The sequence below is a fragment of the Rhamphochromis sp. 'chilingali' genome (genome assembly GCF_963969265.1).
Source record: "Rhamphochromis sp. 'chilingali' genome assembly, chromosome: 9".
Taxonomy (NCBI): Eukaryota; Metazoa; Chordata; class Actinopteri; order Cichliformes; family Cichlidae; genus Rhamphochromis; species Rhamphochromis sp. 'chilingali'.
Genome location: NC_137936.1, coordinates 20150929 through 20176721, shown reverse-complemented (window position 1 = coordinate 20176721; position 25793 = coordinate 20150929). Strand labels below are relative to the sequence as shown.

General features: G+C 41.2%; 1 protein-coding gene across 3 annotated transcripts in view; it reads left to right on the top strand.

Moving 5' to 3' along the window:
• Nucleotides 1-25793, top strand: part of celsr2 (cadherin, EGF LAG seven-pass G-type receptor 2) — a 73744-nt gene that overhangs the window by 23109 nt on the left and 24842 nt on the right. For all 3 annotated transcript variants that reach the window (XM_080892386.1, XM_080892385.1, XM_080892384.1), the window contains exons 2-5: nt 4112-4813; nt 12974-13196; nt 19951-20066; nt 20163-20251. In XM_080892386.1, the coding sequence (XP_080748512.1) occupies nt 4112-4813; nt 12974-13196; nt 19951-20066; nt 20163-20251 (1130 nt within the window). The remainder of the gene's footprint in view (nt 1-4111; nt 4814-12973; nt 13197-19950; nt 20067-20162; nt 20252-25793) is intronic.

The following is a 25793-nucleotide window of genomic DNA, read 5'->3' as shown; positions in this document are numbered from 1 at the left end:
GTTCACTGAGAGCTGTGTTGTTCTGGCTACTGTTGCTGCAGAGTATCAGTTAATATACGACTTGAATAGATGAAATGGGTTGTTGTTTTCTAATTTAGTTTTCTAATAGAAAGTGTGTCTACAGTTTGCAAAAAGCACTGCGTTACGTTAAAGTTTTACTACTACTTTATTTAGTAGTAGTAAAACGCTCTGCTGCGGCAGCATGCAAGAAACAAAGCCCAAACAGGGTATTTCTTTAGTAGTAAGCAGATGAAGAATCACATACCTAAATTCGTCCATATAATCATAAAGTCTTTATATTTTCCACGGTGGGCAAAAAATGGAAAATTAAATATTTCAATTTAGTCTGTGGAAATATGTTTCTAATGTACTGTATGTTTCACTTGGAAAATAATCAAGATGTTATCAGATAAGCTATCAGAAAGTAATTTCAGAGACAAATCGTAGGAGACTGTCACTAAAATCACTGGTTTAAGCCCTGAATACACTGAAATAACAGGTCGATTATCCTGTGAAACCTCATATTTACATAATTACATAATGAAAACTGTAACTTTGTAGCTTCTGCTTCAAATTAGTTTTTTTCTAAAAGAAGATAGAGCATCATCTGCCTTTGTCTTCTCTTTGTCACCTTCTAGACTCTTATCTGCAAACATTTCCTTGTGTACACAGGTGTGTGTGTGTGTGTGTGTGTGTGTGTGTGTGTGTGTGTGTGTGTGTGTGTGTGTGTGTGTGTGTGTGTGTGTGTTTACAGTAGAGTGTGAATTAGGAGCGACCCTCCTTGTTTTTGGTCTTTGATTTATTCCCTGCACTTCCTCTGCTAAGGCCCTGTATTATTACAGTGCTGGAAGCGCTTGAGTGAAAACTGAAGGATTAAAGCCGTGTCAAACATGCTTCTCTGTCTCACTTCCTCTATGAGCCCCCCTCTCCACTCGTCCCCATCCCACCCTCCTCTTCTTCTCCTCCCCCTCCCCCTTCCCCCCTCCCCTTGGCACTTTGTGTTTAAACTTGTCTGGTGCCAAAACAGGGATCTGGTAACTTTGAGCAGTGCTGTTTGTGTGAGTCCTGCTCACAGGTTCTGCTCTCTGGCCGGCGTCCAGACACCCCAAACAAAGCGTCCCATTGATTGTTTTGGAGGGAGAGGCCGAGGCTTGTTTTAGTGACACATTTGATTTGATTAAGCCCGCTTTGTGTTTGCTCTCGAGGCTACAGAAACCCGCGGGCCGGCTAGATAGACAAAATGATAGTGGTCTCTCGCCGTGACCTCAAAGTAAGCCTGTGTAGCTTTTTAAAGGCGGATTGATGTAAGCTTCCTCTTGGAAAATAAGAATGTTTCAGTCTTTAAATAGACTGGTTCAAAATAATCAAATACAGATTATGGTGTTATTTTGCGATTACGGTGGCTGCAGTAGTGGCATTTCAGCAAAAGCCACTTAGGATTAATTAAGACACATGAACTTTTGCATCAGCCTTATTCTGACATTTTGCTATAAATGCTTAGAATAGAAATGATTGTACATGCTTCTTTCACTGCTGCTGTTGATTTTTGAGCATTTTTAAATAATTTGTTGGCATAAAAAGGGAAAAAGAGAATGTTTGTACAGCTCAAAGTGTTTGAACATTGTCAAAGTGTTTTGGCAATTTATATTTATGATGACGATAAAGCAAGAGATGTGCCATGTACATTTAAACTGGTCCTAAATGTTAGGAGAACATTTAGCAGAAAGGAATTAGGTTTTCAACAATGCAGTGCAAACTGTTTGTTGTGTAACTGTATGCTGGCTTTGGCCCTTTGTCACTGGGCAGAAAGCCAAATGATCCAGGTTAGGAAGTACATTTGTGTTAGACTGTTTCTATCAACTGGATTTAGAGCAACATTGAAGCTGTAACAGACCAAAAAAAAAAGGTTTTGTGCTTGTTAGCCACGCACTGGACTTCCCTGTGTGCTCCTTACTCACATCAAGGCTGTTTTCATTATAATTTTACTCCTCAGTGAGCAGTGCTCCGACTCGTACTGTTCAACTTCCAGCTCATACTTGCTGATGAGCATTTTTACTTTATTGTAAATGGGCTCACAGTGGGGGGAAAATAACCCAAAAATATCAGCTCAGCAAAGTCATAAGTCAGTGCAAATGTTGGCCTGATATGATGCAACATAATGTCTACATTAGAAAGTGGACTCTTTAGTAAAGACCTAACACACAAATTCATGCAGTCAAGACATCATGTACAACAGCAGGAGTAAAACAACACTGGATTCAGAGCTGAACATTTGAAGTGTACTGATAATTAAATGCTACCAGGATCTGGTTTTAAAAACAAGAGATCCGCTGAGCTGAGAATTGCTGAAAGTGGTGAATTTGAGACTCGAGGCTTTCAGCGTGGCATGTATAATGAAGTAGCATCTCTGCTTCCGGACAAAGAAAGCAAAGAGTGAGCTGTGAATACAGGCGTGAAATTGCTGATTAGAAAGTTGGAATGTATTGAAAGAAAACATACACTTGTTCTCTCTTAGGCTGGCATTCATTTCTTATCTACTCTGGCACAAAACAAGAAAAACACCCATCTGAGCCAAGAACAAGTAAAAAGGTGTTATTATTATAATATTTATCAAAACACCAATTTGTACATTATTGTGGCTACTGTCTTTGCTTTATATCACCGTCCTGAGCATTAGGAAAGATGCTGCTACACTGTGTGGAACAGCTGTGTAAAGCCACCACCATTCACCTCCATGCACCGTCATCTGTCCTGCTGTTACAGCTGCTCCGTGTGTTGGCGAGACTCAAGTTTAGATTAGTATAATATACTTTGGAGGATAAAAACATCCTGTTATTTCAATTACATTATGATGGCGTGGCATATTTTTCCTCAACTTCCCCAAATCAAATGTATGTGTGTGTGTGTGTGTGTGTGTGTGTGTGTGTGTGTGTGTGTGTGTGTGTGTGTGTGTGTGTGTGTGTGTGTGTGTGTGTGTGTGTGTCAGATCAAAGTCAAGGATTGCTTAATACTAATATTATTTATTATTTAAAACACATTAATGAGCTGCAACATTGCTCTACATTCCTATATGACTGTGAACACTGACACGTCTGAGTCACTCCTATGTATACATGCCTGCTTTTTTCAAATGCTGCAGCACCAACTGTTAACTCATGTCTGAAAATAGTCCCCGAACAAATACAGCGTTTACTTTCCTCTGAGTAACCGACTGCATCTAGCTTCTTCGAAGTGTATTACTTCCTAAATCAAAGTGGATTTTTTAGTGACGCGTGCTTTGACATTTGTGTGATTGGGAAGGCCGGTAAGCTGAGAGCCGCAGATCGACTAATGCCTCGTTGTTTTTCATCTTTTAAAGATTTTTCGTGACAACGTGACATAAAACCTGGAGTACATTCAGCCTTCTTCATCCAACCCACACACCAGCACTTCGCAATCGTCCCCATCGCTCTACTATTGGCTACCGTTTTGAAGCACTGAGTACGGCGTTTTGGCCGTCGACATGTTTTCTTTAGAGCAGCAAACAACCATATTTGGACGAGAAGGTGGAGTGCTGTGTTCATTAGTAAGCTGCATCCGTAGGCTGTATGTATGCATCCTGCAGACACAGATATCTGATTGTTAGTGCAGCTTACATTTAAACAAAAATAATGCACGTATTTCACTCACTGGGAAAACAAATGGAGCCCAGACTTCTTGGGTGGGTTGTTAGCTCAGTTAACTGCATGGTAAGACATAATATTTTCCAGGAAATCACCACGAGTATGCTCCAGGGGTCAAATTCAGAAGATCAAGATCAGAATAGCAGGTAGTGATCAAGTTGGCAGCCACCCGTCACACAGCAGTCTTTATAATGCATAACTTCAGGCCCAAATACAGGTGAAGTATGTTAGTTATGGAAAGTTCATCTCTACTCTAAAGAGGCCAAACCTGTTTGTATACCAGGCTGTAAATGGGATTTTTGATACCTTTAAGTTTGTCATTTTAAAACTGAAGTCTATGGAGACTCATTCGTTTTTTCAGTCCTGGAGGTCGGTACTTGGTTTCTGCTAAGAGAAGTTCCAAAACTGCCATTTTTTAAACGTTTTTCTTTTTCTCCTCTGTTTCTCAGATGGTGTCCACTCAGTCTCAGCTCAGTGCATTCTCCAAGTCACCATCATCACAGATGAAATGCTGTCCAACAGCATCACGTTGCGATTGGCCAACACCTCCCAGGAACATTTCCTGTCCCTGCTGCTGTCTCAGTTCTTGGACGGCGTGGCCCGGGTCCTGTCCGCTGCCCCTGAAGACGTTGTGATCTTCAACATCCAAGATGACACGGACGTCAGCGCTCGCATCCTCAACGTCAGCTTGTCGGTGGCTGTGCCCGTGTTTGGGGAGGGACACCAGCGTCCCGGTGGGCTCGGTCACGGAGGCGACGGGCCGGGGAGAGGGGCTGAGCCTGGGGAGTTTTTTGGCTCGGAGGAGCTCCAAGAGAGATTGTATTTGAACCGCAGCCTTCTCGCTCAGATTTCCTCCCAGGAGGTTCTTCCCTTTGATGACAACATCTGCCTGCGCGAGCCGTGTGAGAACTACATGAAGTGTGTGTCGGTGCTGAAGTTTGACAGCCTGGCGCCCTTTGTTGCATCCGATACCATCCTGTTCAGACCCATCCACCCCATCGCTGGGCTGCGCTGCCGCTGTCCCACCGGCTTCACGGGGGACTACTGCGAGACTGAGATCGACCTGTGCTACTCTAAACCGTGTGGACCTCATGGCGTGTGCCGCAGCAGAGAGGGAGGCTATACCTGCGAGTGCTTTGAGGACTACACAGGTGAGACACTTCACTGAACACAATAAGCACACTCTTAGACACAACTTAATTCAATAATTGACCCAGTTATGTTGCGTTCATGTTAATAGACATATGAAAAGAAAAGCTGTCAGCTTTCGGCCTCTTTGCCTTCTTCCACATGTGGTGTTTTCTTAACTAGTATCTAACTCATGGGCCTGATCCACCACAAGGCTAACACAGAGAGACAAAGACCACCACTCTTTTTTTTTTTCTTTGCTACTCTTGTGTAATGCGTCCTTGGGTTTCTTGAAAGGCACTATACAATTTGACAGTGTTTGAATTTAACAAAAGTGGGGAAAACAGTTTGTTGGTTTCACCTTTAGTTGCAACGATTTTCTGGCATAGTTTGCAAAGTACTGTGCTTTGTTGGAGGTTGTTGAAGTAGGTCTGTTTTGAGGTACTAAATCGTCAACAGGCATTCTTGTTGGCTCACTAGGGAAGGTAAAAGCATCGTGCTGCTGTACAAAGTTGTGTTATGGCATTTTTATATCACATAAAGATTTATACGAGTATAATTGTGGACGGTGTTTGCCCTGGGATAGACTGGCGGCCTGTCCAGGGTGTACCCCACCTCTCGCTCTATGTCAGCGCCCAGCAACCTCGAAGTGAAATAAAAAGTTAAAACCTAAAATATTGTATTAAAAACCCTCCTCTAAACTTCAGTTGCCAGGTTTTGCACCATTCTGCTGTGTGCAGAAATGAGGTTTTAGCAAACTGTCACTTTCAAGCTCCATGAATTCCTGCTGAAAAGCACCTGTCTTCAAGTGTTTGGTCCCACTAGAAAGTGAAGCAGACCAGTTTCTGCCAAGCTGTTCACATGTCTGCTTGTCTCTTCACAAACTCCCACGGGGGCTTTAATGTCTACATCTGTCCCTTTCACTCCCCTTTTCAGCTCTTTATACCCACAGACCGTCCACTTCACTAATAACCCGCTCGGCAGACACAAGCTGAGTGATGACTTATTTGATTTATCCTCATGCAGTAAGTCACAGCAGAAGTAAGCGTAAAAACATGAGCTGATTAACTGCTACACATCTGTGTGACCTCTGACTCATTTACCGGAACAAGATCCATAAATATCAGAATACTTTTTCTCCTTCTCTGTTTGTGTATTTGTGTCACAGCCACTGAATAAACTGTATAGTTATAGACATTCACACCTACACTTATGGGCTCAGCAGTGGACGGGGTCTCAAAACTAAGATCCGAGGAACAGGAAAAGTGATGATAAAACAGCTCTGTTTGCTCTCTCATGTTTTTTTCTGAGACTGGGGACATTAAAAAAAAGTTGTTTACTGTGTTTTTCAAAAAAAAAAACCCAACAAGACCACCAGAGCCCTGAGTGGAACAAGGGGAGGAAATTATTAAATATACATGGCTACAGATGGAGCGTGTCCCCTAGCTGTGAAATACACCACGGCTGAACAAAAAAGCATCACAGAGCGCACACAATGTCGAGACGGAGAGGACAGAAGCTTCCATTTCCAGTGATAATGAAGGATTAATTTATCACTGTTGGCAGCAGAATGGTGAAGCAGTTGCAGGAATTGTAATTCATTCATTGCTCTAAAAATTATTCACGTCTTCAAAGGGTTAAAGAGGGTCCGCTCATTTGGTTTATAGTTAAGGGGAAAAGGGGGAAGTTGAAAAGGAGTTTAAAGAGAGTGAGAGTTAAAATATGCTAATTAATACAGTTTGAATATTAGGCTAGTTACCCTGTCTTTTTGTTGAGAGGTTAAGTGGGTCAAATACTGACTTTTTAATGTGATTTAAAGTTTCATCTTGTCTTTGAAGCCCCCATGATCGTATATTTATGATTACAGAGGAGCATTTTAACACCCTCTTTTCATCTTAGCTTGTTTATAACACAGAATAATATATACATATCTATATATGTGCACTTTATATGTCAATAATTAATATTCACAGTCAGAAGCTATGTGTAAGTGTAAGATATAGACTGTATATAAAAGATGGAGAATGTCACCTGCTTATGCTAACTAGCTTCTTTTTTAGATTATATGTTTTTGTTAGTTTGCCTGCTAATTAAACTTAGCACACAACTGCATCTTAGGCCTCTGAAAGTTTTTCTCTATATCAGATATTATAGCTTTATTATGTTGCCTAGCAACCACCTACCAAAAGGCTAAATATGTTCCTTTCATGGTGTTTATGCATCTACAACACCTTAAGTTTTGATTTATTAAATCTGTGTGATGTAAGGCATGCAGTTAATAAATAGCATTATTAAAAACCCAGCAATACAAAATATTATGAAGGCATTTTTTTTTTTTATTCTCTATTTTGCATGCTGAAGCAGAAAATGCCCTTACAACAGCTTAAAACGACTATAAATCTTTTATTAAGTGTTGACATATCTCATACATATTCCATAAAAGGGTGTAAAATAAAGAGTGCACATTACATATTTATTCTTTACTTACTGAAGGGATGATACTTAAATAAGAGACAGTTGTTTTGGAGCTGATTAGTTTATGCGCAGATGTGTAGCAGCTGTGAAATCAAGAATGCAAACCTGGTGAAGGAGCACTTCACTTCCTGAATAATCCGAAGATGATTACATTGACTAAGATCTGCTTGAAAAGGCCTCTAGTTTAAAAAAAGAAAGAGCTGAACTGAAGAATTGCTGAAAACCCCGCTGTTGTTTTTGTGCTCTCATTAATAGCGTTGCTTCCTTTGTTCCTCATCAGGCAATGAAAGATTTTTTTTCACCTAGAGCTGCTCACAAAGACTCAAATAGTGTCGGCATTTGAGTGTGTGGGCTGGGTGGCTCCGAGTCCAGGTTGAGTGGCACTTACATATTCTTGCACAGTTGTGGGTGTTGGAGCTGTACCGCAGGTGCTTTTAACGTGAATCAGCAGAGAGGGAGTGAATGTGCGAGTGGGTGAAGTGGGCGTATTTTTGTCCACAGTTAGCTAGATTCATTTGCATCACTTGATGAGGTTTAGACCCCGATGCAGAGCATTACCTGAATATGATGCAGCGGTTTACAGTTTAAGATGTCTCACTTAATCGGTTTGATCACCCAAGGTCATTTATACACGGTTATACATGACGTATTCTCCTCTGATGTACAACTCCTGCTGCCGTTCCTCAGTTCATCGCTCTCTACACTTCGATGGGGCTCAGTGTGTGTGTGTGTGTGTGTGTGTGTGTGTGTGTGTGTGTGTGTGTGTGTGTGTGTGTGTGTACGTGCGTGTGCTCGCTCTGTCTCGTTCAGGTGGGTGGCTAAGTGCTGTATAGCTGTGATTTTGTGTAAAGAAAGGTGGACGGACAATCTGTGCAAGGTTTATGTGTTAATGGTGCGTGTGCGTGCGTGCTGGGCAACTGTTGGACTGTAGGCGTCACCAGATGGTAGCAGGACAGAAAATGAAAAAAGAAAAAGAAACAAAAATGTATAACAGCCAACATCGTAGCTGTTTTTCAGAAACACGGAGTAAATGATTTGGCTCCTCCGATTCATTCTGTAGATGACGAACAACAAGACTGTTGTCCTGCTTTTGCTCTCACACATGGTCGTCTTAAAACACACGGCAGGAAGGATGCTCCTCTTTTCGAGCTCGCTGCGTGAACGTGACTTCTCGTAGGAATCCTGGATGTGTTTGTGTTGATCATTCAGCAGATAACTACTGACCTCCACCTCCCTGTGATGATGAGATTTTTTTTCCCTCTTTGCTAATTCATACAGTCATTGAGAATACATTTGTGGGCTTTTAGTGCAGACATGGTTTGCAACAAAAATATTCACACTCACATTTACAAATCACCATGAACTCCTGCCAGACACACTGCAAGCCACTACAATTTTCCTCTGAGAGATAGCATGAATAAAAATGTTACCAGACACATCGGTGTGTGTGTGTGTGTGTGTGTGTGTGTGTGTGTGTGTGTGTGTGTGTGTGTGTGTGTGTGTGTGTGTGTGTGTGTGTGTGTGTGTGTGTGTGTGTGTGTGTGTGTGTTTTGGGTTTTTTTAATCACAGCATGTGCAAGATGCAACAGCCTCACTTTTTCTAAAGACTTTAGCTTGGGGCATCAGTCGATATGGATTCCCTGAACTGACTACCTCGCGTCTACCTCACTGTGTGCCCTTTGTCTTTATTTAGCAGTCAGTGGTGTAGAGAGGTGCACGAAACACCTGTAAACACCTCAACTTCAATTTCAGGGATTACTTGTTTTATGTAAAAAGATCCAGGACATCAAAAACTCACAGAGCATGTGTGGTCTTAATGCATGCAACAGATGATTTGACTAGTGATGAGGAAATCTAATTTAAGTGAACAAGTCACATTTGCCTCATTCTTTGTCCCTGATTTTTCCCTCGTATTTGCCTTAATTTTTTATTAATTAAAATTATTTTTGAGGTGATAGAAAATGAACGGAGAGAGAGATGCTGAGTGATCTGATCTCTGTGTTATACGTATGTTTGCGTTTGTGCACGTGTGTGCGTGCGTGCTCGTGTACCCAGATGACAGATACAGCCAGAGGTCATGTATCAGTTGGGCTATCGATCACTTTATCTCATTATTCCCGAGTGGTTGCTCGCTTTAGCTGAACACTTTGCATATGCTCGCCCTGACCTCCTTTCTGTTACAGACAGGATTCTTGTTTGTTCTGTGATAGTGGATTTTACTCCCGGTTACTCTGCGTTTTTCGGTGCGTCCGGAGGGATCCACCCACCCGCTCTGTTTCACTGAGGAGGAGCGCTGATGCTCTTCTGTTACCTAGCAGCTCAGAAACACCCAGCTCTAAGATCTCTGAGGAAACGTCCCCTCTAGGAACGGTTTGCACAGACGGGTGGTGCAGAGCTGCACTACGACCAGATATGTTTTTTTTAATGTATTTACAGCATCCATGCCGTCATACTCACCCTGCTACATCAAACACAACAAAGCGATAGGCAAAACATGCATTTTTTATTGCTAATTGGCCTCAGATAAAGTGCAGCTGAATGTTGTTTTTATGTGCTGAGAGTGTGAGCCATAAGGAGTAGGTGTTGTTTACTGAGATAGCCAAATAATTATTAGGTTATTTTGTCATGTTTTGATTTTCAGGGGTACATTTAGTTTTTTTTGTTTCTCTCTCAGTGTGACGATCCTGTGGGATTTATGATTATCTAAAAATACTATGAACCCATTTTGCAGATAAATTATTATATCCTATTTTATATTCCATGATGTTATTTGCTTTGAAGCTTTTAGTTCATTTTTACAGTTTGATGGTGCCAAAAGTGACGTCGGCCTTATTTTTAGCTATAAAGTTTAATTATGGTTATTAGCAGAAAAGCGTATCTACAGGGCTTGCTAATAATATATAAAGACTGTGTAATGTATATATTTAGATGTACTCACAAGAAGTAGAAAATGAAGGAGCCCAGTGGTTCCTCCTGTCTAAATTAAAGCGCGATCTCTGAGGTGTCTGTTCAATTTGCTGCTTAATGATTCATGCCGGCAGCAAACAGAGAGTGAGGGCACTGGATGGACTTATAGAGGTGCGTAAACAGAGCACAGGAGATGTGTCTGAATTATTGATCAGGACATTGTGTGGAATTGGGATTGTGAGCCCGTCCCCGCCCTGCTGCGCCGCTCACCTGGCAACACAAAGCTGCCATTTGCAGCACCTGTGGTGCAGGCATCTCCGCAGGGAGCCGGCAAACACTGAGAAGCATTTTACCTCAGATCAGTGAGCATGATCTCTACAAATTGCTACCAAAATGTTCTGACTAATGTGCTTTTCCACAGTAAAGAAAACCTTGATGTTACTGGGACTTTTCTTCAGCTTCAGCTTCAGTGTGTTTGTCCACAGCAACTGCTTAAAGAAACAAAAGTGCTCTATTGCCTAAACAGCAAGTTGCTGAATTAATAACAAGGTTGCCAGCAGTGTAACAAGAAGGTTTTATTTTACAGCTGGCTGGCCATCAGTGGCTGTTTGCTCTCAGGAAGCATCAGTAAGAAGAGGACAGCTAATATCTGCAGGATGACAGGTTGGAGCCACTGTTAGGCTTCACTCCATCTGGAACAGAGCACTGACAGATTTTGACTTTATGCCACTTCAGGAAAGAGCGCACTTAGAAAGTGTTCACGATGGAGACAAAATACACTGTTGTCCAGTTTTGAGATATTTTACTCATTTTTCCATTTAATATTCATTTTATCCCACAACTCAGAGTTGAAGCAGCAGTTTATCTTTTAACCTCCCCATTAACCATCGCATTTTTATTCTGCAACCCTTCGGTGGGCCCTGATCCCCAGCTGGGATGCTAAAAAAGCAGTCTACAGTTCATGGCAGACTGGGTGGTTCCCAGGTTGTTCCTGGCCAAATTCCTCTCATCTGAGGAAAACGTCTTATTAGCGATTATTAATAAGAAGTTATGAATAAAGGAATGAATACTATGTCGATGGTTTTCTGACTGAGAGAAACTGTGCTGTGAAAGCGTATATATCGGCTACAAATGGGCCCAAAAATGTTGTTTCTCAGCATTAATCTCTGCATTCTGAACGTGTCTCTGCTTTTGTGTTTATAAAATCTTTTCTGTTAATCAATAAACCTTCAGAGTCAATATCAGGAAGTCTCGACCGGCAGTTCCTGAATTTATTGAGACTGCATGGATGTTTTCCAACAACGGCAATAAAACAAAAAGGCGTGCTTTCTGTGGACTGTGAATGGAGTGATTAATAGTGAAGGAGTAAATGAAAGGCCTGTGTATCAGTGCTGTTGGATGAAGATGTGAGCTGTGTGTGTGTGCCAGTGTTACAGTAGTGTTGCACGCAGCGGAAGTCTTCCACACTGCTGGCTTAGTGGCTTTGACACAAATTCCTGTTCGCCCATGGGAGAGCGAGCAGTCTCGCCTCAGCAACCGCTGCAGCCTCCCGTCCCCAAGACCGAGACAAATGGCACATGTGAGACGGACAGCGCTGCAGAGAAGGATGAAGACTCATTCATGGAGTCACAGTACACCGTGTGTCGCTGTCCCACGGCTACCCTGGTCCTTCGCTTCACATTGATCAGAGTCTTCCTTTACTGGCCTCATGTGACCTCTAACATCTCACAGTTCATCTCTGTGGATCTGGGACTGCAACTAACAATTCTATCATCACTGATTGAACTCTCAGTTAATCCAAGAACTGCAGGGTTTTTCCTGGCTCTGAATGGGTGACTACATGCGTAAACAGGATCTCAGTCCATGTGCAGTTTTTAGCATTATTCTACACATTTAACTGTTTTTCCTGATAGTTTGTTGATCACAAAATGCCTCTTATGTCTAATGAAACCCTATTTAACAAAACGGATTAACTTGGAGGTGCTAAAAAAGTCCTCTATGCAGACAAAACATCAACAAAAATATTTACCTTCTTATATTTTTGCTTTGGAATAATACTGATTTATTTGATTACCAACATTGCTGTTCGCTTATTTTCTGTTTATCTGTTTATTGATTAGTAAACGTCTTGTTTCCAGCCCGGTAGTTTGCCCAACCCACTATGAAACTTTACCGAACCCCAATGGATCAAAATAGCTAATTCTCGATGGAGTTCTAAAAATGATATTTTTTTTAGAGGAAAGGTAGGAGACAAGCCCTTTTTTGATTTCAAGTGATGAACTCGTCAAGTGTCTGAAAGGTGTGGAAAAAGCAGGGAGTAATCATCGGGAGCCACCTCAGTCTGCAGCAGAAAGTGCAATCATATCGTTTGAAAGCTTCAGAGTCTGAATGCACTTCCAGCTCGCTGCTTTTCAGCCATCGTGTCATTCTGCTGAATATAATTCAGCACAAACTGCAGCCTTATTCCCAGAGGGAGCAGAGGGAGTCATGCTGGGTGTGATACAGAGGAAAGAGACAGCCTGAAACTGCAGGCACTATCAAAGAGAAGCCAGTGTGCATGATTTCCTCTGATACACTCTGTAAACAGTGTTTCTAATTTATTTTTCATCGTCTCTGTTTCTGTCTAAGAGGTATTTATGAGCTGATATGAGGTGTTACTCTTGTGTAACGGCACATATAGGAGAGTTGCAGTGACAGAAAATAGCATATAGCACTGCGACGTCCCAGATGGTATACCTGTCTTGTCACAAGTGATATGAATTCTCATTTCGCTCCCCTTCCTTTCTTCTATCCACCTCCAGGAGAACGCTGCGAGCTGTCGTCCCGCTCAGGCCGCTGTGCGCCGGGGGTCTGCAAGAACGGAGGCACCTGTGTGAACCTGCTGGTCGGCGGCTTTAAGTGCGAGTGTCTACCAGGAGGCTACGAGAAGCCCTACTGTGAGATGACCACACGAAACTTTCCCCCGCACTCCTTCCTGACCTTTAAGGGCCTCCGCCAGCGTTTTCACTTCACCCTCTCGCTCACGTAAGCTCCTCCCCCTCCTTCTCCCTGCAACCAGCTGCAACTCACCTGCGCCACCTGTTCTGCACCATAGCTCTGTGATTCACTCTTCATCGACTCCCACACCCTGTGTCTGCATGCTCACTCACCAACCCTCACCCCCGCAGAAGTGTGCTCTGCCACCTCACATTTATGTAACCATAATGGTGTTTAATAGCAGTAATGGGCTCACTGAACAACAGCCATCTCCTGTAGAGCCACTTTAACTTTAGAGTATAGTATCTGTGCTGTGAATACACAATCACTGCTCAAACATACTTTCTGTTTGGCCCGTGTGCTCTGCACAGGCGCGCAGCATGACAAGTAAATGTTAGAAGGAAGGTGACCTGAAGAAGCTATGGTTTTGGAGAGGAGCCCTGCATAACATGGGGATGCTAATCCAACTGCCAAGAGTTAGTCTGATCTTATTACAGTCAGTGTCACCGGTCACTGTGAGCTGTGAGTCAGCAGCTGTCCTATTTTAGCACAGTCTCCCTCACCAGGACAAAGACTGGGAGAGACTAGAAAATGTGTGGCGGCATTACTTAGATTTAACCACCCTTGTAAATGTGTTTTTTTATTCACAGTTCCTGGTTATCTCTCCCTGTTGTTGGAAAGAAGTCCTTGAATTCTTAGAAGAGTCAACATTTCTAAATGAAAATGTAAAATGTCATTTACATGTAGTCATGGTTTTTGCCGTCTGTTTTTGGCAAAAACTTTCTTCTAATTGCTTGGTTGCTATTGTAATTGGAATGAAAGTGATGGCTCCTCAATCGGTACTGAAACTGTGAAAATGTGCAGCACAAACCAGAAATGGTTTGCACTCTTTGAAACATGTTAGCTGCAGTGCTGAAGCGCAGCTTTTACTTTGAGGATAAACCTTCTGAATTTATGGTCCGCATCATAGTTTATCATGCTGCACTGCCCCTCAGCTAGCAGTTACTATTTCCAGACAAAGATGCAAACTCTGTCTGGGTTTAAAAGGCAGCAATTATTTGCAAACCTTCTCATATTTGTCAGAGACTGATTGTAATTGTATGTAGACTGGTTGCCTCCCCTTGCTCGAACTGTATAATTGACTTGCAACTACCGTCAACCTCAGGGCAATCAATTGGTCAACACTATTAGTTGCAATAATTACTTGCAAACACGAAGAAACCCACAATTTTTCTATTGTTGCAAGGAAAAATATCTACTCTAGTGTGACTGAGCCATGACGCATTAGACAGGGGATGTGTGTATCTACAATATTTTTATTGCACAAATAAGATATAAATCTAAATCAGTGAGCCTGGTGAGCTGTTGGTGAGAAGAACAAAGCAACCCATATCCATCTGTTAATGAATGTAGCATTATCTATTCATCTGTTTCATCTATATCTATTCAAATCGCAGGAACAAATATGCACATTTTCTGTCATCTAACATAAAGTTAGAACTCAAAAGCAGCGTCTTTTTGTTCCTTTAAACTTTTCCCTGAATTTAACAGCGTAAGTAATGTCAGTGCTATCACTGGCACTTTCTCGTAGAGCTAGAGGCGATACCTCAAACCAAAATTAGCATTTAGCAAAAATAGGAATGATTTGAGCCCAAGGTTCACTTTATTTTTTTTATACAAAAAGAAAAAGCTAAGCTACAAACCTCTCATGTATATTTCATGAAGCTCTGTTAAGTTTTTCTTCTTCTAAGTTGCTGCATCTTTTCAGCTTTTATTTCCTATCATGACAGTCCTTCTGTAGATAATAACACTTATAGTTTTACCTCAGAAATGCTCTGTAGTATCTGTGAATGCATTATTTTTCCTTCCTTGTGGCATATCCTCCTTAAAGGTATTTTATCATATAGGTGCATTTTTTTTGCAACTTTAGCAGAATTCAAAATTAAACCAGAATCTTTAAATGTGTTCTGATTATTTTAAGGAGGATCATGAAAGGGGGAGGTGCTTTAGAGGAGAGCAGATAGTGAACACATGCAAAGACAGCAGGACCTGATGTCTTTGCATGAATCCTCCGTGTTATGAAACTAAATCAATGATAAAAGCTGTCCGTTGTGTTTGATATATGTCACAACAAGTGACAACAAGTATCACCTGTGGGATGGTTTCACGGGGAGTATGTCCTGACATTGTGCTCAGCTCACAATGGCTGCTAGTGGAAATAATATCCTCCCTTTGCGCTTTCTGGACCGGTCCATGTCTTTAAGTGAGGTTCAGATGACAATCTTTTTTGATGGAGAACTGCTCAGACCAGTTTTCAAAGCCATCTGTATTTCGTGTGCATGTGAGAGAAGCTGTGAAGCAGCTGCTGTGCCAATACTGAGAGCTTAAAGCAGGTGAGGTCAACAAGTGGCTGTGTTACCTGAGCCTGCACCGATTGGGTTTCTTGCAGAGCTTCTGTCATGAAAAATGGCTCAGGGTGTGTTGTTGTTCACTCACTCAGTGTGACGACTAATTTTAGGTGGCTGAGATTTCAACAATATTACGAAAAGTGTAATTGGCTCAGAGCGAATAAGATTTAAATAAATTGCTTAAAAACTCAAGCTAAAGGTTTTTGGGGACTTCTATCTTATATTAATCTTTTTAATATTGTCTGTAAGTGAAAAATAATATAGAGGTCACAGTTTATCCCATTTACTAATTCACATTAAAGTCAAAGTAGTGCTGAAAAGGATTGTAAATGATATTTGACAGAGTGAGATGGAGGCAGATGATTTGCTGTTGTGACCCCTGAAGGGAGAAGCGAGCAAAAATAATGTAAAAGTTTTTTACAGGATTAAGGAAACATCAGACATCCTTTGGCCCAAGCAGAAACTGCTGAAGCAACGGGATGTAAAGGCCTTGTAGTAGTCTGGTGGCTAGATGGTTACAGGGCTCACTTTGCTGGGAACCCTTGATCAGATTCAGCAGGTGTCTCAGAAGTGTCTCACCCCACACCCCACCTGTGAGAGGCATACAGGTTGTGGTAGATGCTATGGGGTGAAACACCGACCCTGCAGAAGGGTTCTCATCAAGCAACTGGTCTCAGCTGCCCACCTGCTTTCTTTAGTTTTTGAAGCTTAAATGCAAACTTTCTTGAGGACATAGTAAAGCAGAAAACCACGGCTGTTGAGTTGGATGGTAAATGAGACGTGCAATACTTCAGCAAGGACCTCATTAAGCAGATATTGGTTCTCAGCTTTCTTCTGTTTCATAAGAAATAGTCTGTCCTCCCAGGACACAGTATGTCTGACCACCACAACGGTTTTTGTTGTGTCTGTATGGTGTGCGCTGTCACCCAGTGTGGTCTTCTGCTGCTGTAGCCCATCTACTTCAAGCTTCAGCGTGTTGTGCATTCTGAGATGCTCTTCTGCAGACCTGTAATGAGTAGTTATTTGAGTTACTGTTACTACTCCTATCAGCTCGACGCAGCTTGGCTAATCCTCTCTGACCTCTGGCATCAACAAGACATTTTCACCCAGAGAACTGACTCTCACTGGATATTTTCTACTTTTCAGACCATTCTCTGCAAACTCTAGAGATGGTTGTGTTTCTGAAAATCCCAGCAGATCAACAGTTTCTGAAATACTCAGACCAGCCCATCTGGCACCAACAACCATGTAGCATAGTCATCAAAGTCTCTTAAATCCCCTTTCTTCATCCTTCTGATGCTCAGTTTGACCTTCAGCAGGTCGTCTACATTGCTAAATGCAGTCAGTTGCTGCCATGTGATTGGTTGATAAGGTGTTTAGTGAACAAGTGTAAAACAAAAAAGAAAGAAAAACATTGAGGTTATAAAACTATTAAATCGTTAAATCAGTATGTACGTGTGGGAAGATTAAACTAAAGCTCAAAAAGACTAAAGTATTTTACCCAACCCGAGGCTGTAACATCAATAAGGGGATCATTTCTTTTCCTCCTGACTTCACACGTCCTCTGTATCACAGCATGTTATCATAGCGTGACATGGTTCCCCACATAAGGGGAGTCTGGTTGTTATTTTTACTGATGGGTGCCTAATGTGACACGCAGTGATGCCCGTGGAGTCAGTATTTAGTTCTGGCTGATTACCCTCATAGTTCAGAGGGCTCAGGGGGGCATTGTAGAGCAGCCTTTTAAATCGATACGTCAAAGACGAAGGACCACTGAAGAGCCTCCAGAGCGGAGATAATAACTCTCCTTGACATTCTCTATTTTTCACTGCATGTTTAGAAGGAGTGTGACGGCAATGTCTGTACTCGCTCCACCGTCATTATCAGCCGGAGCATCGGCATCCTCTTTTCTCTGCGGTCGTGATTATCTTATCTCTCAGTAAGCAGGTCAGTGGTGCCATGCCCTCTGGCTGCTCTTCAGCTGGAGAACACGGCACAAACAGCATCATATACAGTAGCCCCTGAATCCCTGAAGACTGGCGGGGGGGCAGCTGTTCATGTATGGATATTTGGATGTATGAATGACATCCTTGCTGTAGAGACATAGCTTAGTGGGAGGCTACAGTTTCATTTTGGTAGTGGAGGACAGCAATTTTCAAAGTCTGAGCGTGACCTTTCTCAAAGAAATATTTAATTAGCTCTTTCGAGGAAAATTTAAGCCGGATATCAATCGAGTAAAACAACCTGAAAATTCAGATGCCAGAAAGTCACACATTCTTCTCAGCTGGCAGATTTGCCCATTGTTGGTTCCCCTGTGGGGTGGATAATGAATGAATGTGGTAGTTAGCACCGGATCTAGTTTGTCATGGCACACTTTTAAATATCTCAGTGACCCATTTCCACAGGATCAGATTTACGACCACAGACTGCAGCTGACAGGTAAAGGCATGTTATTTTTAAACCACACACTTTGATCACACATAGACAAAGCGTCGTCAGCTCTTTGCACCTGGGCTGTAAACTGTGTGTCCATATGTTTTGACAGGTGCATTAATATGCGAGGACTATCCCTCTCTCTCTCTCCTCTCTCGATGCACCATCAAGACGCAAATTTAAATCTGAACAACCAGGCTGTGGATATAGTGGCAGCTGTCTATACTACAGCATTGACTCCTTTTATGAGAAAGCTGCTGTTGTCATTACTCTGAGTTGTCGTACGGTGTGCATCTTCCTTAGTTGCAGTAGTGTTTTCCCCCCACTCTGCTGCTTTGACATTGCCCTAGTTTTCTGTCTCAGTGTTGCAGTGTGTCATTTAATGTGGCTCTGCTTCTATTCGTGGCACGCTGATTCCTTGACTGTCTGTGCTTCAAATAGTACTTTTTCCTCTCCTTTTGTTTTGTCTTGGCCTTATGCACACGATTAACCATATTATCTGTTTAATGATAGTTGTAAAAAAAATGTAAACAATTCTTGAGCTCATCTTCGTGCCAGCAAGCTGCACATCACGCTGCGTTACTGGCTGTTTCCCTCCTTAGTGAAAGAAAGCAAGGTGATTCAGACGGGGTAGTATGAATCTTTTTAAATGGGTCAAACCAGACCCCTGCCCTCCTTCTTTTCTCTTTTATCAGCAAATACAATCACGGCACCCTGCGTTGGCTTTTTCTGTTAGACGTCGTGTTGTTTGGTATCCTTATGTTTGAAGGCTGTAACATAAAAGCAAATTCCATGCAAACAAAATTCCTGATGACCACAATACTTTAAAAAATACAGTAATTTTTGGTTGGAGACACATTTTTTGGACTTTATTTCCATAACACATTAATGTGCATATACACTTACAGTCATGGGGAAAAGGACTGTACAAAACTAAGCACGCTTTTACTATTTCCATATGAATTACAAGCATAAGTTGGAGCCAGGTGCTGTGAATCAAATGCACATGATTAATTGATCATCAGCAAGTGTAAAGACTTCTGTAAACAGGCATCTTTATAGAGGTCTGGGATGTGTTAGCACAATGCCGAGGAGGAAGGGACATTGGTAATAATCTTAGAGAAGCAATTGTTGGTTCCCATTAATCTTCTGAAGGAGAGACCTCCCGTCCTCTTCACTCCAGCGTTACTAAAAGGAGTAGAGACCTTGTCAGTGTCACTCACCTGCCTGGCACCGCTCCTTGAGCTCAGTGTGCCACCCCTCCCCTGCAGCTAAGCCAGAGACCACACCTCCGCCACATGTTACAAGACCATTTTTAAATAATAAGAAGTCCATCATTCTTAATGATAGTGTATGCCCCAACAAATTCACCTCAAAGTCAGACTGTGAAGAAACTGCAAATAAGAAACCAAGAGATACATTTCAGACTCTGCAAACCCCAGTTTGATGTTAAATATCAAAGTTCCTGATAGTACAGGTACAAAAAAAACAAATGAACAGGTATGATTTGTTTAGAAGGGCTACCAGGAAAAAACCTCTTTTCTCTGAAAGAACTTGACAGCACAGTTTAAGTTTCCAAAGCTGTGTCTGAATAAACTACAGGAGCCCTGAAAAGGATGAGCATAAACACCTCATACCAACTCTGAAGCACGGTGGTGGAAGGGTGATGATTGATTTGAGCTTGTTTTGCAGCCCTTTCTTTGCAGGACCTTAGCACCTTGCCATCATTGAGTTTAACATGAACTCCTTTTTGAACCCAAATGTCTGCAGGTGTATGAGATGAAAATATAATTTAATACAATAACCACAATCATTGTTGTAAAGTAACAAACAGTTAAGTTTAAGCTGTGTAGGCAAATTTTGCTAAATGCAAAGCAACAGATTTCTAACTTGAATTTTGGGGTTGAGTAAAAGAGACAGGAGATTGAAACCGGATTATACCGTGTTTTCTCTTTTTTCAGGTTTGCCACCAAAGAGCCCAATGGTTTGTTACTTTATAACGGCCGCTTCAATGAAAAGCATGACTTCATCGCAATGGAAATTATCAACGAGCAGATACAGCTCACCTTTTCCGCAGGTAGAGAAGTTCTTCATCAGGGTGGTGTTCAGAAAATACCTTTTTAATTCTCATTATCCTTGAATCTGTGTAGTCATTCACCTCGTTGTTCTCCAGGTGAAACCAAGACTACAGTTTCCCCCTACATCCTCGGAGGTATCAGCGACGGCCAGTGGCACACGGTGGAAGTTCACTACTACAACAAGGTTTGTGTGAACTCTTAATTTTGCGTCTATGGTTCAAAGCAGTGGTCCTCACACTTTCCCGGGCATAACCTTGTTTCAGAAGTTTACACTCACTTCTCACAGTTTTGTTTAATCAGTAACCAGACTAATGGATCTGAGGGGAATTTTCTTGAAAGAAAGGTAAACACATTAGCAAGCTGTCACTTAAATAAATATAATTTATTGCAAGTAAACTAACAAAATTCAAATATAAAAGAGGATTGATGGCAGGTGGAAAGGAAGAGATAGCCAGCTTTTATAGCCTGGAAGGCCCGAGTGAGCTGCACTAGCTCACATGTCAGTTAATCATTAAGAGTAGGCCGGTACTTTCATGCAGATAGCAGGAGGAACGTCACAAAACCATAGAGAAAATGCACTATTCCGTTTTTTTTCCACTCAAATCGCTCATTCAACTTAGTTTCACTCATGATTTTTTCCCCCTAATCATCCACACCAACCCTGCAGAGGCTCACTGCCCAACTGTGCTTGTCTATGTCCAAAAGTGCTTACTTGCCAGGATCAGGACAAACGAATTAACACATTTGTTTTGTTTAAAATGTGCCAAAATAGTTAAGCCCTTTCTTTTTGACTCGGATTTTTCTTGTGTAAAATTATTTACTTTAGACATTAAATATTTGAAATGGCTTCGGTTAAACATGAAAAGCAGTGACCCATTGGGGTCGGTCACTCTAAATTTATGCTGTGCATCGAAACCCAGCTCAGCCGTTTTCACACTTCAGCTCCAGACAATGCTGAGAGGTTCAGGTCAGGACATCATCTGACGTCCTTTATCATATGTAGACCACAGCATGAGATTGTTGCCTGGTTATCTTATGTGGTCATGTGATGTGTGTATAATTCATATTCAACGTTAAGGAACATTTAGCATAATGTTCTGACTGAGTCAGCCAAATATACCCCCCATGTTTAGAAAAGTACAGTGCTGCAGTGTATATTCAAAAACTGCTTTTCAGAATACAAAAACATCATTAAGCATTGTAACTAGACTTTCTATTTGATGCCCCCTTTGTAAAAGGTGTCTTGGCTTTGTTCAGTTGGCACTCGAGTGCAAAAACCTAAATCAGTCACTGAAACAGGAAAAGGTGGAAATCGGTGCTTTCTTGTGTTTGATCTTATTTTCTCTTACACTTATGTTTAGGCAGAAACAAGCTCATGATCTCGTAAAGATAAGAACAAGATGAAGTAAACATTCATAAAACCATTAAGGAAAACTGGAAGGAGCTCGGGGATAGGAAAGTATATACCAGGTGGTTAAATCCAGCCAGGCTGAGTTAGTGATGACATCTGGAGAGAAATCCTGATACTCTGCAGTTGACAGACTGCAGTGCTCCAGCATTGCTGGCAGCAGCGATAACTGGCAGCTGACGCTCTTCCTCAGCGCCCTTCAGGGCGTTCATAGAGGGCTGACTGTAGTGGATGTAAACCGGTTTGCAGACAGGAAGCTGTGAGCTGTGTAAGTTGGCTGTTCTGCCACGCCGTCAGACTAAAGAGTCGTTGCTGACAGGCTGATGATCTGGAAGAGAGCCAGCATGCCAAGCAGACACTGATGGAGGGAGAGAGACAGACGAGAGAGGAGGAGCAGTGAATGAATGAGTGGGGGGGCCCGTGTTTTTTCCACACATGCTCAGATTGGGCCTAATATGTCTGACTGGTACATTTCTCTGTAAGAATCTCACAACAACTCAATCAGTGGAGGAACTTATGGAGCTGTTGTGTCAGTACTTTCCCACCCAGGACCAACAACGCAGGATGTCACATTTTAGTCTATTGAGGAAGTCACTTTGCATCATAAAGATGTTGCCAGGCAACACCCCCGCAGTGCATATCTTCTATTCAATGCGTATAATAACACGGCCATGTTAGATTTTAGCCAGTTGTACTGATAAAAAGGGGGGGGGGGGGGGGGGGGGGCGCACATCTTGTTAACTTTTGGATGGAAACTTGTTGATTCTTCGCCTACCAACATTTTTTTCTCATTAATCAAATCGATAACAAAAACTGCCAACAGCTCTGATTCTTTTTTAAAATTCTCTTACCTTTGAAATCTGTTATCTGGTTCGGGTAGCATCGTGTGGATTTTTGCGTGAACAGCAGCATGTTTCTAACAGCTACAAATGGAGACTGTAGATATTTGATATGTATGAGAAAAAAATGCTCTCCTGATTTTAAATGCACCTCCAGGTAGCTAGAGATGAATTGTTGGGATGTAGACTGGAGTATGAAATTAAGTTTGAGTTTAAATTACATACACTGCTACAATAATGCTTTTCAGTGATGAGGTCAATGTATCAAAGCAGTCCATGAGATTCAAAAGCTCAGGGGGCTCTAAATGCGCTGCCTCAGACTGTTTTTTCTACTCTTGGCTCTGTATGATGTCAGTAAGGGTAGAAATTCCCAATACAGCCAACTGACGCCTTATTTATACTTCTGAGTGAAATAGATATCATAAGCTATGACTTAACTGGAATCTCTTTTAACCCTACACCCGATCCTTTCGCGTAACCTGACGTGGATGTAGAGAAATTTTGCTATGCGTAGAGTCGGCGCGGTCCGCAACACCTGAGTGGCGTGGAAGGTTATGGGATAGGGTTAAAAGGGTTTCTGGTTAGATTGTCACTACTACAGTGTAGCTTTCCCACAGAAGTCTAAATCATGCTTTAAGCACATGGCTCTGGCTGTGGATGTGGAAGCCCCACCCACCTGCTGCTGTTTGAACTTTATGTTTATGAGGGGCAGCCAATCAGAAGAAAGCTGGCTTACAGGGAGGGTGGTCTTAAAGGGAAGTAGTTAAAACAACTTAAACAAATAATGAACATTGAACTCATTGAGCTGTATGTGTTCGAATTTGGGGATAAACCCCATAAGTTGCTAGCCAGACAACTAAAGAAACTAGAAAATGATAGAGCGATTCATAAAATCAGAACAAGTAACGGAAATCTGGTCACATCACACAAAGATATTAACGATAACTTTAGACAGTTTTATGAATCCCTCTATACTTCTCATCCCACTGCAGGGCCTAATGAAATGCAGGAATTTTTAGATAAATGTGATCTTCCTGTGTTAGACCAGACAAATGCCAATATTTTGAACGCTAAGATCACAATTGAAGAAATTACAAAATCTATCGGATTACTAAAAAACAACAAGAGTCCAGGCCCTGATGGGTTAGGGAATGAGTTTTATAAATACTTTAAGATCAAATTAAGTCCATATCTATTTAAATTATATAACCATGCATACAAAATGAGCACCCTACCTCCAACATTGAATGAAGCAACTATTATAGTACTTCCAAAAAAAGGCAAAGCACTGGAGGAAGTGGGATCATATAGACCTATTTCTCTATTAAATTCTGATCAAAAAATTCTGGCTAAAATACTAGCGAGTAGACTTAATACAGTAATAGATAAATTGGTGCATCCAGACCAAACAGGTTTCATTCCAAACAGGAGTTCTTTTAATAATCTTCGACGTCTATTTAATATAATCTATTCCCCCAAGGTACAACAGGACCTACTTATACTTAGCTTGGATGCCGAAAAGGCATTCGATCATGTGGAGTGGTCCTACCTCTTTGCAGTCCTAGAAAAATTTCAACTGGGACAAGATTTCATCTCTTGGATAAAACTACTTTATAATAATCCCACAGCCAGAATTCTTACAAATCAGACATTATCAACTCAGTTTAAACTCAGCAGAGGTACAAGACAAGGATGCGCTCTTAGTCCATTATTATTTGCCCTGGCTTTGGAACCCTTAGCACAGACAATTCGAACCCATATGGATATACACGGTTATGATACAACATACACTTCTAATTCTATATCGCTCTATGCTGACGACATATTATTATACATAACAAAACCATTAATATCCCTCCCAGCAATTCTCTCCGTGATTGATAAATTCAGTACTTTCGCAGGCTACAAGATTAACTGGGGAAAAAGCGAAATACTGCCCATTAAATTAGAGAATAAACAATGGCTTACATCTCTCCCATTTAAAATAACCTATGAAAAAATCACTTACTTGGGCATTACAATACCAAAAAAACACAGCTCCCTAATGAAAGAGAATTTTCTTCCCTTACTGGAGAAACTTAAAAATAACATTCAGTACTGGAGGACACTTCCTATTTCTTTAATAGGGAGAGTGAATTCAATAAGAATGGTATTTCTCCCGCAGTATTTGTATCTGGTTCAAAACATCCCAATTTTCTTGCCCAAATCTTTTTTTAAAAAGATGGACGCCATCATTATGCCATTTATATGGAATTATAAAACACATAGAATAAAAAAAGACCACCTATGCAAACATAGATCCCTTGGTGGACTTACATTACCTAACTTTATGTACTACTACTGGGCATCAAATTTAAGAATAATTTCCCTTCTATTGGATGACACAGCAATACTCCCTAACGGCTTACAGATGGAGCGGGAGGATTGCCTTCCTTACTGTGTTGGTGGAATACTACTCTCTCCTACTCTTTTGACAAACTCATATTACAATTCGAATCCAGTGATTTATAATACCGTACAAATTTGGAGACAAATAATTAAGCACTTCAAATTGAAAAAACTATCAATGTGTACACCCATTACAGCTAACCCCTCTTTCCTTCCATCATGTGTAGACGGAGCTTTCAATATATGGCAGGAATTGGGAATTTGTAAATTAAAGGATTTATACCTAAATGATACTTTTATGTCATTCCAACATTTAAAAGATAGATTTGGATTGCCTCACAGTCATTTTTTTTAGATATCTTCAACTAAGAGACTATATCCGTACATACCTGCCACAATTTGAAAACATATCGTCCGATCCTTTGGACAGATGTCTTAGTGATGGAAGGGGGTTTGAACAGAGAATTTCATTATTTTATAATTCAATACAGGAGATGAGTATACCTTCAACTACTTCAATCAAAGAGGAGTGGGAAAAAGATTTTGGGACTCTCCTATCAGAAGATTTCTGGCAGGAGGCCTTACACAACATAAATACGCCTTTTATTAATTCCCGTCACTGTTTAATTCAGTACAAAATTATACACAGATTACACTATTCAAGGGAAAAACTTCACAAAATGTATCCAGAGTGTTCCCCCCTCTGTGAAAAATGCAAGATACACTATGGAAATCTGTTACATTGTTTTGCACTATGTCCAAGGCTTCAGGGTTTTTGGTATGATATTTTTACTTATATGTCTAATATTTTTAAAAGTAAGATTGAACCAAATCCGACAGTAATCATCTTTGGGATTTCCAACGAAACACAAAATTTACAACACTCTCAAAAAAGGTTTATGGCATATGCTTTGATTATTGCAAAGAAATTGATCCTGCAGCTTTGGAAAGGCAATGAAACTCCTGTATTAAAAATGTGGCTTACTGAACTTATAAACACTCTTCACCTTGAAAAAATAAGATATAGTATGAATGACAATGTAAAAGATTTTGAATTAATCTGGCACCCTTTACTTATATACCTTGGGAAA